This window comes from Netta rufina (assembly GCF_964035555.1).
Source record: "Netta rufina genome assembly, chromosome: 20".
NCBI classification, from domain to species: Eukaryota; Metazoa; Chordata; class Aves; order Anseriformes; family Anatidae; genus Netta; species Netta rufina.
This window is the reverse complement of record NC_140144.1, coordinates 8,026,830-8,045,205: the sequence shown is the minus strand read 5'-3', so window position 1 is coordinate 8,045,205 and position 18,376 is coordinate 8,026,830. Positions and strand designations below refer to the sequence as shown.

At 44.4% G+C, this 18,376-nt stretch overlaps 1 protein-coding gene across 6 annotated transcripts in view; it reads right to left on the bottom strand.

Annotated features, from left to right (window-relative positions):
* RAPGEF1 (Rap guanine nucleotide exchange factor 1) overlaps positions 1-18,376 on the bottom strand; it is an 86,895-nt gene that overhangs the window by 32,751 nt on the left and 35,768 nt on the right. For all 6 annotated transcript variants that reach the window (XM_084299274.1, XM_084299272.1, XM_084299275.1 and 3 more), the window contains 7 exons: positions 17,043-17,221; positions 13,733-13,889; positions 8,820-8,908; positions 8,276-8,428; positions 6,659-6,782; positions 5,167-5,350; positions 4,089-4,592 (listed from right to left, as the gene is read on the bottom strand). In XM_084299274.1, the coding sequence (XP_084155400.1) occupies positions 4,089-4,592; positions 5,167-5,350; positions 6,659-6,782; positions 8,276-8,428; positions 8,820-8,908; positions 13,733-13,889; positions 17,043-17,221 (1,390 nt within the window). The remainder of the gene's footprint in view (positions 1-4,088; positions 4,593-5,166; positions 5,351-6,658; positions 6,783-8,275; positions 8,429-8,819; positions 8,909-13,732; positions 13,890-17,042; positions 17,222-18,376) is intronic.

The window sequence follows — 18,376 nt, the reverse complement described above, 5'->3', positions numbered from 1 at the left end:
TGTTTGGCAGTAGGGACTTGGGAAGTGTTGGTGAAAAGGGTAACACATTAGATACTTGCGTAAAATTGAATTACTGTAATTCAAGGTAGGAAGCCTGAATGCTGCTGAGAGCCTTAACTCAATCTGTAAGGGAATAATGAAGAGCTCTTTTATCTCGGCTCTTTATTAGGCTAATGCATCCTATTGCCAGGGCAGCTCCCATGCCCTGCTTGTTACTACTCGTCTGAGGCGGGCGAGCATGTCTCTGCCTCTGCTTTGTCTTCATCTCCGTTTTTAGGTGAAGCAAAAAACAGTTGGGATGGTGAAATACAAACCTGGCTCAGAAGTAGGGACTGCAGAGCGTAAATGAAAATAGGCATCGTTAAACTGCTGCCCATCTTCAGCAGGGTACTAAGGCAGCGGGACCACTCCTGAGGCTGCTGTTTGCCAAGGGTCTTCTCTCTCCCCTCCCCTCCCTGGTGTGGTTTTTAACAAGGCAGAAATTTAAAAAGCAGATGGGAAATTACATCACCGGCTCAGATCGGGCCGCACGCCCTGCAGCGGCTCTGTGAAGAGGGAGGGGATGGGGGCTGCAACCTCGCCCGTCAGCAGCCGGGTGGAGTGACACGGTCTGAAAGCAGCACCCGGGAGAGAAGGGAGGAGTGAGACACAGAGAACCTCTCCCACCACAGCACCATGCCCAGCTTATGTCAGTTCTGAACCAAGGCTGAAAATATTTGAAAGAGGAGAAAGAAAAAAAAATAAAATAAAAACAACCAAGGACTGACTGTGGCTACTGTGGCTAGGAACACCTTCCCTGCAGTGCCTCGGCTGTCGTTTCTGGAGGAGCTAAAGCTGCTCGGGGATCGGTGGCGTACACCAGCTCTGCCCACATGGTTAAAACTCACGGGTACTGCTCACGCTGCGCCAGGCGGCCGCTAACGGTGCTGGGGGAGCTCCGCAGCCGGCAGGAGCAGCTGCTGGTCCAGGAAGCAGGGAGAAAATAGGCAGCAAACCATTTGGTGTCACGGGAACACCCGTGGACCTGCGGTTCCTGGGGCCTGCAAGGAATTCCTAGAAGATTATGAGCAGTAAGGTGCATCTGTGATACAGAGAAGGCACAGCAGTGTCTGATGAAGAGAACCCCCCAGGGTTGTGGTGCTGTGTCAGCAGGCAGCGCTACAACCAGCCCCGCACAGCAGTGACAGAGCCACAAGCATAGGCAAGAGACAAAATAATGGAAATTTTAAAGTTACATCACACGTCAGTGCAGAAGTCAAGGTCAAAGAAGCCAGTCTTTGTCACCTCTGGGAGGAGAGCTGTTTTTCAGAGCTCCCATTACACGCTGGCTCAGCCCAGAATGCCCCCAGCACGGCTCCTGCAGTTAAGTACCAGCTGCTTGCGGGGCACCAGGCTGCATTTTGTTCCCAGTGACAGGGAAGGAAACATGAATAAGTGCCTCGCCACCAGTCTGCAAGCTGGCTGGGGGGAGGATCTTGCTATTTCTGACTCCAGGCTCTTCAAGGCAGAAGCTGTTCCCTGTCTGTGCCTTGTACAGCAGGAGCACGAGCGGTGCTCAAGCAGAAGGCTGGAGTCATTTGCCCCTAGCACAGTAGCATGTACAGCACAGTAAAAGCACAATTCATGCCAGTCTAAAAGGCTTACCACTCCCCTGTTTAAATTATAGAGAAGTCAACTCTTGGAGGTCCCTCTGAGCATAGCTCCCAGCAGTACACATGGTGGACTCAAGCTGGATTTGCTGTTCATTATTAATAGACCATCAAAGTCTCTGCTGCAACATTTCCTGCCAACCACCAAAGGACGACCCACAACAAAGGGACTAAAACCAAGTCGCATTTGTGACAGCTCTAGATCTTTAATAAATTCATGCATCTCTTCAGGATTCCAGGAGTTTGTTGGGGCTGTGCAAGCAGCACTGCCTCATCCGTGCAACTACACAAGAATATCTACAGAAATCAGCCTCTGGGCCCCCAACCCTGGGTGCTACTATACGGCCTGAGTAATGTTTCCTTGCCCTTTTTATGTTGAAAATAAAAGTAAAACTAACAACCACAGATCTGTGGTGTGATAATCGGCGAAGGAAAGGCAATGTAAAACAAGTTTAGTGTCACATGAATGCAGCTAAAGACCTGCAGCAGTCAGGTATCACCCAGGCACCACTACAAGCTCTGCACCAAGGAGGCTTTATCAGGCCAGCAGAGCTGTCAACACATTAGATAACAGCTTCTGCTTTTCCTAACAATGCAATCTGATCAATCCCCCGAGCTTCTGATAGTGCCAGATGACAGTTAGCTCTGTTCTAACATCAAAGAAAATTCACGTACGAGGCCTTGCTATTGAGGTTAAAAGTGTGCGCGGGCAATAAAGGAGAAGAGAGCTTTTAAAATCGGTTTTAAAGTAACCCCTTGACATCTTATATGATAAGAGAAAACAAAGACATGGGGCTTAGAGAGAAAAGCAAACAGCCCAGGTCTCTCTTTCAACTGTCCAACTGCCTTTTAGCCACGGCCCATCCCGGCGCCTCTCCTCACTAAAGCTGTCTACGTGTACAGAGGCGCGTGGCCCTGCGTCCATCCCTGCCTGCCTGATGTCAAACCATCCTGGCCCAGCCCTCGGTATTCATATGCAGAGCCCACACGGCCTGACCCTACGGCGAGGAGGTTCTGTACCCATCCCCTTGCAGCTGATGCTGCATGCAAGTATTTAGAGCAGCAGGAACCGTAACAAGCAGCCCTGGCTGTGCACCGTGCCAGCATTTATTTCCTTTCTGTCATTTGCAAACCAGCATCTCAGCTCCTTTTTACTTGCTTTCTGTGTCTTTTAACTGTTTGCTTACCAGAGAGAGACAGAAGAGCTTTTCTGTGTATGGGGACACTCAACTACAACCAGACTACTACAACCTGACCACCACTTTCAGGTGGATCAGGCCTTGTGATCTGATTAAGATCCCAGGTTTGTACATGGAGCAGTCACTTAAACATCCTGTAGATGCTTCAAGCCAATGCACTTTTCATTTCTTTTTTCTTTTAAAAAAGTGCCTCTCACAGTATACTACAAAGGAATGGACAAACCACGGATTGCTGTAGCACAGCACACCAATCTCACTTCTACCTTATTCCCAGTGAAAACGCTATTAACTGCAGAAATGAGCCAGAAGGCCAGTTCAGCGCTTTTCCATCAGCTCTTCACTTGGGCTGCAAGCCATACAACTTAACGCCGCTGATCCAGAAGTTGCACACCCGACCTTCTGATGCAGTGCACAACTGCACAGCTAGCCAGTGACCAGTAAAATAACATCCACTGGATCTCCCTGTATAGTCCACTGCTTCCTTGTCAGATCAGTATGGCTGCTTTTCTGGCAAGAGGTTTCACATTTTTGTGGCCATGAACTAACAAAATTAGAATAAGGTCGCGAGCTTGAGCTGCAGTCGGCACTGGTGTGCCAGGAGCCTGGCTGGGGATGGCAAGTCTTTGCGTTTAGAGGCTGCTCATTTTAATGATGTGGGAAACTCTTAGGTGTCCAAAGGAAATGAAATCCTGTAGCAGAACAGCAGTGTTGGACACGAGGTTAACAGGGTTGTCTTGCACAGCTATGTGGGTGACTATGTTCTTATTGCCAAATAACTGCACTGGCAGTGCTCAGTTTTGGACAGAAAAGCAGCCCTTTCTCTGAGCTCTTGGAAGGTACCCAATTCTTTTCTGCACTGGGAAAACATTTATAAAATGGGGGAAGGAATGGACATAAAAAGGGAAGGCAAACCAGGAAGATTTGGAAGACAGAGTGTCTCAGAGCTTCACATGTAAGTAATGAAGACAATCTTCATTACTTCAAAGCAGAAGTAATGAAGATGCTGTGTGTTGTCATCCTCTGGGCCTGGACCATTCCAGGCTCAGTCATTCCCTGTCCACCAAAGACTGGCACTTCCCTGCCATGCCTGTGACACTGACCATGAGTGATTTTGACACTTATCCCCATGTGAGCAAGGGCTTGGGGTCACCATTACTTAGTGGTCATCAGAAATATGGCAACTGCAAGAAAAGGGAAAGGTAAAAATAAAAGTAATACCCAAACACAAGAACTTGCTTACTGTGTTTGTTTTTCTTCTCCGGCAGAGGTGGTGGCTTCTCTGGGTCACTGTTAGAAAAGTCAGCCATTAATTCGACCGGTGCTGAAGAGTTTCCTTGCTGGAAGGGCAAAACAGCAGCAAGTGGTGTGAAGGGTATTGATGCGACAGACCCTGCGTTCTGCATGTCGTCCTCTGAGATGTTATCATATTGTGAAGGGTGTCTTTCATACGAGATCCTGCAGCCTGAGTTATCTGAAGTCTGAGAGGCTGCGCTCCTCCTCTTCTTTTCTGGTAAAGCTGGAGGAGTCTCTGTTGGCTGCGCAGCTCCCGAGAGGCTGCAAAATTCCAGCGGAGGAGAGCTGCCCTGTGGCAGCTGGAAAGTATGTCCATGGAAAGGGGAGCCAGACTCGCCCAGGGACTCTGGCAAGGGGCTGAGGATACCTGGCACCTGCTGAGGTATCTGATCAGCATTCGAGAGGTCCTGCTGCAGGAATTCATAGTCCGGGTCATAGTGATCGGATTGATCTGGTTAAACAGGGAGGAAAGGAGAATCATCCATCAGTTTATCTCTGTTACCATTCAGCCCATCCCATTCCATCAGTTAATTAAGCTGTTCACTTAATCAGAGTGCACTATTCTCTTAATCTCCTTGCAACAGGGACCAATCTTGCTACACCTTCAGTAAAGCCCAGACTAAATAAAACTCTTACCTTATTTCTTCATGCTAGCAAACAAACAACACAAATTCAATAGGTAGGTCACTGCAGACATCACTATATTTCATATTTACATTTTTGTTTTATTTCCTAGAAGTCTAGCAGGGCTGCTACTTCCTACTGATGTCTGCAGGCAAGGTTGAAATCAACCAAACATTCCCCTTGAGAGCTGAATTGAGTTTGAACACAATCATCTATAGCTAGGGAACACATTCCCCTGGGCTTTTTCCTATCCAACGGGATGTAATTCTGCACAGAACCGCCTGCAGTAACTGCAGGCTGACAGTTACAAGCACGATCTATTTACTGCGTCATGGCTATGACAGCTCCCAAATGGGAGTGATGGGGGCTCCTTCGGCAGCCCTGGCCACGTCCCTGCTTACCTAACGTTTCACAGCTTGTGTTGCGAGAGCACTGACCGCTGTCGCGGTCCAGAGAGGAGAGCTGCTCGTCTGACTTGCTGAGTTTGCCGATGCTGCTGCACGGTGAGAGGCGAGGAGATTCCCCCCCATAGGAGTGGCTTCCACCTGACAACCTTCTCTGGGCATAGCAGTCAACATCAAAATCCTGAGGCAGAGCAAACAAAAAAAACAAACAACAAATCATCAGCATTCCTGGCGGCTTGCTAGTTTTAAGGACCAACCCAAGGAACAAACACCTGACATCTGTGGTAAGAAAACCAGGATGGGTGAGAATCAGTGCTGCTCGACATCCCTATTTAGACACCAGAACCTCAGAAAAACTCTGATTAAAGGGCACGTGGCAGAGCAAGCCTGTGTAGGGAGCTCTGTGTGCATTTGCAGGGTGTGCTGTGATCCAGAGGACATCACCAGCTGCTGAGGTGAGTGAGTTCCTCACCGCCACACACAGCTGATGGCTGTTCATCAAGGCACTGATACGAGGTAACTGGATGGCAAGAATTCTCATTAAATAACGAGCTTCATCAAATATTTGGTTAGTTTTTGTGTATGCAAAGGGTAAATAAGAGATAGTGGGATGCAGCTAACGTCAGCTCTCTGTGCCTATGACTACATTTCTATTTCAGAAATTACCTCAGGCCAACCTCTCAGGTATTCCCACCCCTGCAAACCAGTGTAAGTGTGATCGTACCAGTAACTGAGGCAGTGCCACGGCTTTAGCTGGGTCAGCCAGCTGACAGCAGAGGCTCCCTCCCTAAGAGAGAGCTGAGGAGGACAAGATTTGATTTTGCTGCACTTTTAACATGATTCAAGTCCTCACTGCTGAGTCAATCAGTTTCTGAAGGTGTGAAGCAAAATGATTCATTTACAATCCTGTAAACCCCACATTAGCATAAGCGATAGGCTATGACTAACACACACAGCCCGAAGTTTTCCATGCTTCTACCAGAAAATTTGCAAATCTCCCCAAAGCACCTGTAGCCGTCAGAGCAGATGCTTACACTACTGCTTAGGTTAAAAGATGTCTTAAACTGAGACTGGATGGATACAGACCTCTGATGTCAATCTGCTACAGGATCCCTGGCCTGTAAGTAAGCCTTGGTAATATCTTGTGAGTTCAGCCAACTGCCCTACACCCTGGTCTATTTGACACAGCACCACTCTACCTTTCTGATTTTCACATTCTGCTACACCTCAAGGCAACAAAGTTTGTAGAAATTCATTATTCAAGTACAACAGCAATGTAAAAAAAACACCTCAGCTCCTTCACATGATTTCCTACATCGACGTTCCTGCCACTAAAGCTCCCGTTGCAGCACTCCTCAGTATGGGGCTGCCTGGGACAAGCAGGGGCGTGTTGGGAACCGCACGGCTGCAGGACCCAGCATTTCTCTGAGCTTCTGCTCCGCTCTGCAGCACGTCCCCCTTGGCTTTCACAAGGGGGTGATGCCGTTACCTGTCTGTTGATTCCAACGGGTAAACTGGACCCACTGGTGGCTCGACTCATGGGGGCCACAACTGCCACTCTGGTTGGGGAAGGTGCTGATTGCCGCTTTTTAGGGGGCAAGGCTGGAGGAGGGCTGCAAGACACAAGAGGCATTAATGCTTCCATTACTCAACCATCAGAAAGACTTTCAGAGGCTTCAGGAGCTGGCTTTGCAGAAAGCCTTTGCCTTGCTAGGCTCAAACCTCACAGTTTCTTGTCCAAAGCTGGCCAGAAGCTATTCAATGAAGTGGTGACAAACACTGATTTAAGAACACTCTCACAGGGAAGGTCCTGTGCAATGATTTATTTTTTTAAGCTTGGAAAAGAGTTAGCGTTTCAGAAACAAAAATAATTGCTGTTTGAAAAATTATTTTTAATGAAGCTAATTAGCACAGCAATTATTTTTAAATGAAAGTGGTGGAAGTCCAAATGAAATGTTTTGGTTGACCTGAACAAGCTTTCATTTCACACAAGTCTCTTCTTCCTCCTCCTCAAACCTTCCAGGTTTGAAAGGGGTTCAAAGTTGCAAAAATTTACAGGTCAGGAAAATTCCCTGTCTGCCTTTTTCCACTCCTGGTGAACTTGAGGCAACAGGTCAGTCAGTATTGTCATGCATATATGCAGCATGGGCCCACGTTTTGGCATTAATCGGTGTGGACACACACATTATTAAACACCCACTAGTAGTAACCAGTGAGATTTCAACCACTGTACATTTAGGTTTTGCTTCTAATGACAAATAATTCTGGCAGTTACCAAACCTACGAGGTTCCCAAGAGCACACATATTCTGTTCCTGGATCATAATGGGAAATTTTTATAATATAACCCATGAGAATTCATAATACACACTGAAATGGGATTTTTTTTTTCTGCTAACCACAGCCCTCAATGCTGTATTTTCAAATTAGCACACGACATGCATTTTCACACCATCCATTAGCACCAGTACTAGAGAAGAAAAACATCATACACACACACACCAAAAAGCTGTAAATTGGGGGTTTTCTTTTCCGTCCCAAAATAGAACGTAGAAACTTTCATGTGGTTACTCGCAGAACAGGGTAAGAACAGCAGAGTAAAAGATTTTTTTCACACAGTAGTGACTCCTTTCACTCTTAGGCTGATAACCAACGCAGAACCCCCTGGATGTGCAGGACAGGCTGGTAATTTCCAGCCGAGGTTAAGAGAACATTTCCCACTGGATATAAAAGCACACACCACAACTAAAACTGCACAGGATGCTGCTGTGCAGTGCTGTGCAGAACACGGTGTGTATTTACATGGCTTTAAATAAAAGATTTAATGCATTTAGGCAATGCCTCTCATCTGAGAGGCTCAAGCATTACTATCCTCACATAAAAAAAAAAAAAAAAGCAAGGAAAACACAATGAAGGGTACTGCTCAAAACAAGACAAAGAACATAAAGTCATGAACAGACTGCAGGAGCTGCGAAGAATTACCATGGAGGGCTAGAAATGCAGAGGCATTACTAACACTCACAATGACCTCTCATACACATTTTGACAAGAATATTGAAAAAAAAACAAGAGGCTGGTAAGAGGCACTGCTAGTTGGCCAGCATTACCTGTTTTCTGCCACACGAATGCAAGGCAGAGGGGGTTTAGGAGGTGCAACCTCTTCATCCATGGAGTCAGTCAGCAGCTCATTTGACTGAGTCATATTGGTTGTTTTGTTTAGGATCTCCATTTCTCGGTCTGTAAGAGGAAGTTCTGATGGGCTGTAACAAGCAAAATACAGATTGTAGATCATAAAACACCGCTGGAATGCAGCATGCTGACAGATTAATACGTACTTTAAATCATATGCCATGAGAGAAACCTACAGCAGAAGGCAGAATTCACATCTGCAAGTAGAATTAGATGTATGTACAGAATACAACGTGCACACCATGGCCAAGTGATGCTTCATTGCCAGATTTTGGTAACTTCCCTATTACGGCATATTGTTCTTTCAAGTTGTCCCACTGTAATGCATAAGACTATGTAAAAAGCACTATGCTATCCATTGTGAAAAATATTTGAGTGCTTTAATCCAACTATCAGTAGCCAGAAATAATCCCAGCTACTGCATTAGATTGCATGCATGACACATGTTTGTCAGTGACCCACCTGTCAGATTTACATGCTGGTAAACTGGGTTTAACTGGGCTGGTGGGAGAGGGATGCTCCTGCTTTTCAATCGTGAGTCTGACCAGCTCCTGATGGGTGGAGGGGAGAGAAGAAAAAGGCAAGAATTATTACACGTGTAACGCTGCACTCAAACCTTCTAGGACAAAAAGGGATGCCACTGCAATGCACTCTTGGTTACCAGGTATGGATTAACATTGGCATGGACACCAAGGAAGCTGTGAGCTGGGTGTAAATCTGATACCACAAATGAGGTGGTGCAGGGAACAGCCTGCACCCAGCAGCAGTTTAGCCATATTTAAGCATTTTAGCCACAAATCGTGGCCTTATGGGGATTCTGCACAAAGCCACATACGTGTCTTTTTGCTGTGCTTCCTCTTCTCTCTGTCATCACAAGCATGTTTCCCACAATACTCTAGACAATGGCAAGCTGACTTTACATAAAGCACAGAAATCCCTTCTGCAGTTAAGTATTTCATTTACCCAGTAAAAGAGTCAACTAATTGCTTTATATTCCATAAACAAGTCTTTCATCCATTCATTAAAAAAAAAAAAAAAGGTTTTCTGTAAGATGCCCAACAACAAATTAAATAGTGAACACCTTTACTAAAAGGCCAGCTTCCCCCAAAGCCAACTTTTAACATGCTAGCAGTGGAAGTCTCAGTAATTCAGGGAACTATCACAGTGTATCTGCTATAGACAGATAAGGCTGTGGATAAAGAGATAAGGGCTGATAATCCTGAACTACCGGTCTGTCAGCAGTCAAAACCACAATCACTCACAGCAGAAGGATGGAGAGAGCATTTTACAGGTGTCTGAGGCCAACAAAGAGATCTACTGCTCACAAACACGTGCCCTCTTACAGCTAGGCTGGATAACTGGCAGCGCCTCCTGACTGTACTGGCTTCCCAGCATATTATGCAAAGGAAATTATATGGGATCGATTTTTTATTCTGTATATTTTTTAAAGCAGCCTGAAGTACAGTGTCATCATTCCGTTATCATCATCACATCCACGCCTGTTGAGGTCAGAAACTGTCACTGCCTCTTCATTCTGAGGAATGAGAATATTCTAGCCCACTTATTTCTGTATAAGGCTCTATTTAAAGCTGAACTTCCACAAGACAGCAGATGTACAACAACAGGAACAAAGTACTGCCCTGGATGTGCGAGGGATGGAAAGCACAGGCCATTTCAAGTGTACACCCCAACTGATTTGGGTTTAGACATCACACTCACAATCTTGGTGGGAGCTTGGGCACAGAAATAATTTACACCGTGTCCCCCCAGCACACAACAAAATGCTCAGCTGTAAAGAAGCTGTCTTGGAAAATCCCGCACACACTGGGGAGGAAGAGAGCACCCAAATGTCCGTTTGGGCTAAGGCTATGAACCTGTTCCTGTCTGGGGCAGACAGAGAAGAGCCCTGGCCAGGAACAGCATTTTCTGAGAAGCCTCGATAAGAAAAAGCCCAGCACCAGGCTGACCACAGCCGAGCACCTTGCCAACACCACCTCCAAACAGGGTCACATCTACCAACAGGTAAACACTGGGCAAAGAGGGACACAACACCGTAAGGGCTTCTGATAACCTATAAATGTCCCTGTGGTAAGGTACATCTCACGCTACATAGAAAAGTAAAGTCATTAAGGCTCTTTTATCACAGAAGAACCACACAAGCAAAGCAGACACTGAATTGACCTCAGATTTCTCTGATGGATGTCCCCAGGTCCCCAGCTCTCATAGGAGAAACTGGTTTTTGAAGATGGACTTTCCACTGTTTCATTCTCTCTTTCAGAATGATGTTTAATCAAAAACTTGCTGTTCCTTTTAGACTTCCAAATTCCCCTATAAAGCTTACAGAACATCACAGGAATGGGAGCCTATGATCCCCAAACAAGGCTTTTCTGTGAATTGTGCAATTTGGAAACCCGAGTGACACCGCTTGATGCCTCCGGCTGCAGCCGGCCCCACTCTCTGAGTCAGTGTCAGGAGTGAGCGGTGACCCAGGGGATTGCCACCTCCTGCCTTCGGGACAAACCCCCACTGCTGAAGAGGTTTCTGGAGACTTCCCTGGGCTCAAACTGACCCTGCAGGACCATCAGGTGCTCCCGAGCAAGAGCAGCCACACAGTGCGTGATAAGGGAAATAAAACACATGGGCATTCAGACCTAAAGCCAAAATGCTCCATAGATGCTCCTGGCCACAGAAAGGGCTATGGAAGGAAAAATGCCACCATCATTTGTCATCGTTACTGACACCCAGGGCCGAAGGGCTTGGGAAGCTTCCCTGTTACACCAGCTGCTGTGGCTGCATGCCTGCCCACCACATGGGAGCGTGTGTTACAAGGTGAAACAGGCACGTTTGGCTCTAAAGTGTCTTCAGAATTATTCAGCACATGGCTGCTGTGGAGACGAACAAATAATAAAACCACACACCAGAGACACTGAGACAACAAATGACTGACAACACCTGAGGGGACCACTTCTTCCTCTAAACTTAGACAAACACCACCGGATTGCCCAGACCCTGGCTTTTTCTCCTCTCCCCTAGCCCCAGAAGAAGAACTGGTGTTTGGAAACCAAGCCAGGACCTTCAGCGTGCACATCGAGGTAATCAGCATGCGCCTGAGCCAGATGCACGTTGCGCTGTTTGTTATCAGCAAGCAGAGATACCTGCAGCAGTAATTAGAGCTAATTAAAGCCTCTCCACAAACTTACGCTACTTCAGCAAACTGGAAATTCCAAATGAGGCGCTTTTTTAAGAAGTTATGTAATCAAAACAAGGATTTTTTTTTTCCTGTTATACACAGCTAGCAAGGCGCTAAAAGCTGAGATGAAAACAGCAAATAACACAAGCGAAGCAGAGACTCGTTCATGCTCAGTTCTGAAAGTAAAGGGGGAAGTAAGCACTGAAATGTGGAAGTGGAGCTGGTGTGATCTGCCAGAAAAACAAGAAAAGCTCCCCACAGCAGAGAAGTGTCCAACTTCTCAGTTCTGCTTCCAGATACGAAGGCTGCCTTGGCCCTTCTAAAATAAGCCTCGCTCCTTGCTAGGCAGCAGGAGATGAGCTCGAGCCACTTCCAAACGCTGACCCGAGGATGGGCAGACACATCCACATCTGCCCAGACGGCCTCACATCTGCTCTAATCACGCTCCGAGCTGACCAGACACGAGCCAGCTCCAAGTGGACGGCCAAAATAACTTTTAGTCTAACAGCAAGAGGAGACTGCTACAGCCACGCTGCTCAGCACGCCTTAACAGCTCAGGCCTAGCGGTGCATGGACCTCCCTGCATCACTTCCAGCAGACGTCCCAGAGCTTCCCCCTCCGACAGGCACGGTGCTTTGGCTGGGAAGCCACAGGAACCAGGTGTTTAAATCTTGCTTGAAGTGAAAGGACAGCCGGTGTCCGAGTCTGATGCAACGAGACCGCACCACTGTAGCCTGGATCCTGTGCTAACACGGGACCGAACAGGTTCATTAAGTGAACCTGTTCATTAAGCTGGGTGAACTGTCTCACTATTTCCTGGGGTCCTGCAGTTCAGCTACCACGGTGCAGATTTTCACGTACTACAAATTGCTGCTGAATTCCAACGCTAACAGAAGCTGGGATGTGACGCTCAACTCTTCTTCTCCACCCTGCTGTGCAAATTTAATACTGGCTTTACCTTCCAAATCTGGAGCTTAAAGTTGAAGGGCATATTGTGCAAAATAATCCTGGAAAATCTGTCATTTTTTTGGTGATGGAAATGTTTTGTTTGAAAGATGTTTGTTTTAATGGCTCAGCAAGTCATACTAGGGTTTAGTAGCTGTGCTTAAGTAACGTTACAGAGATATTCAGAGCACGCAAACAACACACCAAGACTCCTGAAAATGTGACAGGCAAAGCTTGGGAGATCCATTTGATTTTTACATTTAACTCTGGGTAATAGAAACTAAACTGAGTTTGAGTACAGTGAAAGATAATTGCTCCTGATATACCAATCCAATTGAAAAACCTGCTGCAGATCTTCAAAATCTACCCCAAATGTCCTACTGTGCTTCCTTTAAACATTCCTCTTTCAATTCAGCCCTGCTTAACCTTCTCTACAGTTTTCAGAATAAGATTTCTAGGAGATATGATGGTCTCTCCACCAGTGTCCTGAGCCTGTGTCAAGCAAACTTTTAACTGCAGTGCCAGGACAGCTGAACGCACAACTTCTGTGGCCATCAGCAGAGGGAAAACGGTAAGAAATAATGGGTACCAAACACTTACTGGGAGGTAGAAGGGAAGCCAACAGATTTTCCTGGGTAGGGCAGGGAGGGAATACTGTAAGCAGGTCTCACAAAGGATAAAAAGGTTTCTGTTAAACGTTTCCATTAGTTATGCAAAATTAATCTCCAGAAAACTGAGCTTAGCTCATCACCGGTCCCACACCCTAATCCAACTGCTGAAAGCGGTGACGTATCACTGACAAATACCTTGAACCTTACGTTAAAAGATGAAGTTGGAATCTTTGATTCTCTGTAGGCATTGACAGGAAGCATTTCCGTTAAATTTTGTCTAGACATAAAATATACAAACTCTGACCTGTAATCTGCATGGGAGATGGGGAGAATGGCTTGCTGAAAAATTAATACAATGCTCAATAAAGAATTATGGCTTCTTGCAAGCCATCCAAATGCCAGGGTAAACATTTTAGAAGTGCACACTAATGGTGAAACCATTTATGCTAGTCTTTAAACAGCACACCCAGCAGGATCATTTCACTTACTGAGCTGTTGATCTGAAGTAAGTTTACTGAAGCCAAGAATAGATCTTACCTGCACTTCAAAACTTCAGATTTTCACCTAGATCTTTTCTAAAACACAGATACTGTATACTTTCTATAATGTACAGTACTTGTCTCACGTACCTTAACTCCATCCAGAACAGCTTTTATGACATCCTTAACTGTTGTCACCATCTCCTTGTCTTCCGAATTCACACCCTCCAGCATCACTTGATCAGACCAGCGAATGAGATTGGCCAGACTCTGGTACACACGGCTGTAGCAGGACGAGATGGCAGAACTGGACGGCATGGAAGGAAATAGACAAGAAAAATAAATAAAATGAAATTGTGGAGATAACACCAGAAGTTTCTACAAAGTGCTTGATTTAAAGTGTATTTCATACTGTTAAAATTTTGATTGTGTCCACTGCTGTTGTTCTCTTTTTAACTCTGACATTCATAATTGGTGTTTAGCAGGTGACAAAGCCAGGGTTTTGACTCTGTTGCTGTTGCTCTCCTGTTCACCAGTACCAAATGGAACAACAGCATGAAAGTACAACCAACCCATTATCTGGGCTGCAAGTCAACACAGCAATGCTCAGAAGAATGCTCTTCCCCTTTTAATTTACACCTCCATCCTATGCCTTAACTTCAAAGGTAACTACTGTATCCTGTAGTTAAGTCTAATTGATATTATTTCAGCATTAACTATGCTTTTCTTCCTCCTTATTAACTCTCCCAAAAATGTCTTAGATAATTGAGAGATGACTATTCATTCTTTTACAAATCATTTTCTCACTGTTTATAACGCCTGAAAACATGTAATTAAAACTTGCTTCTTAACAGAAATTGAACTGAATGAATTTCAGGTCTGGAAGAGGAAGGGTGTTGCTTTGTTTTGCTTTTAATGAGAAACAGAACTGAAGCTATTGTTCTGAAGGAAAAAAAAAAAGAATTTTGGAAGGATGACAACTCCAAATAAAAGTTAACTGTAACAACAGTGCTTGCAGGCATTTTCCTGGCTATTCTGAAAACACTTACTTCATTACTAAACAAGGTGTGCTAACAGGACTGCTGATGGCAATGCTTCAACAATTCTTTGTAAAGTTAAATCAATTTCAAACTGCATCAAAACCATAAAGAGATAAGAGAAGGTGCAATCTTGCCATCATTACTGATAAGAGTGTTCTGAACCTTCCCGTTTCTGTCTGGTATCCATTTTACACTGGCTTAACTCCAGTAATTTCATTATCTGTGAGAAGAGAATCAAGCCCACAAACTTCAATGAGATTATTGAGGTGAACCAGGTTTGCAGAACCAGGGATAAAACTATTGTCAAGTTACAACCAGAGGGATACAAACAATGGCAAGTGCTTTTCTGTTTGTTTGTTTTAAAAGCATGGTGCTTGCCAGTTGTTCTAATTTTAAACGAAATTATCTTCGTAGGAGATATTTCCCAAATAGGGCCCTCCCCCATCTCTTTCTATGGCTTTGATTTCTTTGCCATTAATCTTCAGCCTGCTTCCTCCTAAAGAGGCAGTAATTGAAAGCCCATTCTGTGCTAGATTTAATTACTTTTTTCCTTGATGCAAATGCTTCCCCTCAAGCAAAAAGAAGTCCAACAGTAATTGTAGGGCTTTCTTCCACACTGACACAAGCCTTGCTTGCTTTTCTTGAGGGGGATTTACCATCAAAACCACCCCTTTATGCCCTGCCACGACTCAAAATAAAGCGTACAGGTAGGCATGAAAGGACATGGCTTTCTGAGAATGTCAAATCCCCTGTTTATCTGTGAAGTCAAACAAGGCAGAACATACACACAGGATCCGTGCTGTAATGCATGACATTTCCAGAGAGTACAGACTGCTCCATTGACAACTAGCCACAAAAGTTCTGCTCACGGGCTAACTGAGGATATCCAATTGTCGAGGCTACACTACCCTACTACTAAGAGAGAAGTTATAAGGGATTTGAAGAATAGAACCGTCTGAAATATTGCTGCTGCTGCTGCTAAAGACCATGTAGTTGGTATTTATTTCCAAATATATTATTGGAAGAAAAGATTGCCCAGCAAACACCCAGTAGATACACAAATCAAAGCGAGTGACTACAAAGATGACATTTTCTATCTATCCTAAAAATATTTGCTGACATTTTACATGTTCTCCTGATGTAAGGGGAAAGTTTGTTCTTTCTTTTATTAAGTGAAAGCAGGTGCTTGTCAGAAATTTAATGACTGCAGGAAACCTGATAGCAAGGGAAGAAACTTCTGTGTCTGAACCCAGAAGCCTGGTGAATGCTCCAATTCTAACAGCTATTGCTCTTTGTACTTCTACAAACCTAACCTAAATTGCACGTCTCCTGTCCCAGCCACAGCTCTTAGCCACCCATTGTGTCCTTCCATTTGTACTGTCACAGAAAACCAGGCCCTATGCATCAGGACCAAAAAGCACTAAGCATCTGTTTATGAAATATCAGCACCCTACAGCTAGCTGTCTTAGCCATACCATAAACCTTTCCCGCATCAGAACTGAAATAAACATCTCGAACAAGAAATTTGGAGATGCTTACTGGGAAAACAAACGGGAACAGCGCAAAAACTGGCAGGATTCAGAAACCAAAAATCTGTGCATTTCTTGCTTAATTTTGTGCTTTTGTGTGTGTGTGCTAGTTCTGCTCATTCTTTATTATTCAGTGATGTTTGCTTGCTTTGTTTAAATCAATTGCTCCAGCATCTATGAACAGCAGCTGTATCTCCGTGGCTTGATGACTCCACAGATTCTTATAATGCATGCTGAGCTTTGTTTTGGCAAATTTCTACATCTTTTCTGGCTTCAAACTCATTGCCTAACTGGTTAAAACATAATACAGTAGGCATCAGAGCAAACCTATAAATAATCTGTTGAGAGCACACAGGAATGAACTTGAACTGGCTAATCTACTGAAGTACATCTGTTTACTTCTGTTCTGTATCTGGTCCAGTAAATTCAAAACCAAAGCAGCAAACAGTACAGGCTGACTTCTCTAATATCGGGACGGATAAACTGAACTCAGAAAGGGATTACCCTGAAGATAAGCTGTTTTTCAGGTAGAAGCTATTGGACTTTGCTAGCTTTTAGCATACTACCATGGACTTCAGAAACCGTACAGAATTTAGAGAATAAGATAGCTAGTAAATGATGAATTTCTACATTCATGCTAAGAATCAGTCTTTCCTCCTCTCTGAATCCATTCTAACTTGTTTTATCTTTCCATAGCATGGGCTTCTTCACAGCAGGGAGTTTGCTTTTAAATTATGTTTTAAAACTATTGCGTAATTAATAAAAATGGTAGTCAATTTATTAGCTACTACAGCATTTTTTCTGTCTCCTGTGTGATATAATTCTTCAGACTTAAGAAACAAAGAAGCTTGCAGATCTGTCATATTTCCAAAACCAAAGAAGGGAACTTACCTTTGTTGGATGCGTGGATCAGTCTGCACCAAGGGTAGGATGGCTTCCAGCACTTTGCTTGCTGAACCTGGCAGCATCTCTAAAACTTTCTTATCAATTGCCATTTTGTCCACAATAGTCTTAAAGTAGCGCAATGCACTGACAACCTCCTTCTCCTTTTCCTCTAGCCATGATACGTTCTAGAGAAGAAAGGGAGAGAAATATTAAAACCTCAGCATTTTTAAGGGCCAAGTTACTTTAACTTACCAGCGAAAACTCAAGAGAAATACTCTGCTTCAGAAGACTGGAGAAAACCCCTTCCACCACAAACACTTCAAATTTAATTCTTACTCTTCCAAGAAAATAGTGTAAAATTGAACCAACATTTTGACTTTCTGAATTACAAGATGCACGTTCCAAATTGAAGGCTAATCGAGATCAGTTTTTGGCTAAGATTCACACTACTGATGACTTCTAGGGCATTACTTTGAAACCAACGCACCGATCTGGGAGAGTGAAAGAAAAAAATCTACTAAGTGCAGATACGTAATGATAATGAAAGACAAGAGGCAAAGACTACCTGTTTTAATAAAGCTGTCCTCCTGAAAAGAACCCATACAAATCTCAAACTCCAAAACAATCCTGACAAGATGCCTCCAACCCTGACAGTGACACGTATGGTGTTCACCTTTATCATCCTGAGTAGTTCAGCTGATGGCTATCTGCCTACTCATTTGAAACAAGGCTACAGTCTTGTCTCTCCATTTCCAAATAAAAACCTCCTTTCCAATCTCCAGTCTAATTCATTTTGTGCTGCTGCTGTAACAAGGGAACTCGCACACTTTCCACAGGACAGACTGTGAAAGCCAAGTTTTGGCACCGGTGAGGGAATGCTAAAGAAGAGAAAAATTTATTGGAATAAAGCTGAGCTGTGGTCACCAACCTCCGTGCCATTGCCAACATTAAAAAAAGAAATTCATAAATGATATATGATATCCTAATGGCAATCTGGACAGGGATATATATTTTAAAAGTTTAACAGAGTATGCCTGGAGGACTTCTAGTGCCGCAAGTAGTTCCTAAGTGAGATTTAAATTAACTACTGAACACTGCTAGGAAAGGAGCCGAGAGCTTAGCAGAGTCAGGTTTCATCCATTATCTCTTCAGTAAATTCAGCCTCAAGAATTAATGACTTATGGGCATTGTGTGCTCCCCATACTCTTGTCAGCTGTTAAAATGCTGCTTTTCTCCAAAATCAGGCCAGCAGCCTGAACGGTTTAAAGAAGAACAATTTATAGGCAGCATTGGTCAGTAATTTGGGGCCAGTTCCATAAAAGACTTAATCTCAAGTCCCA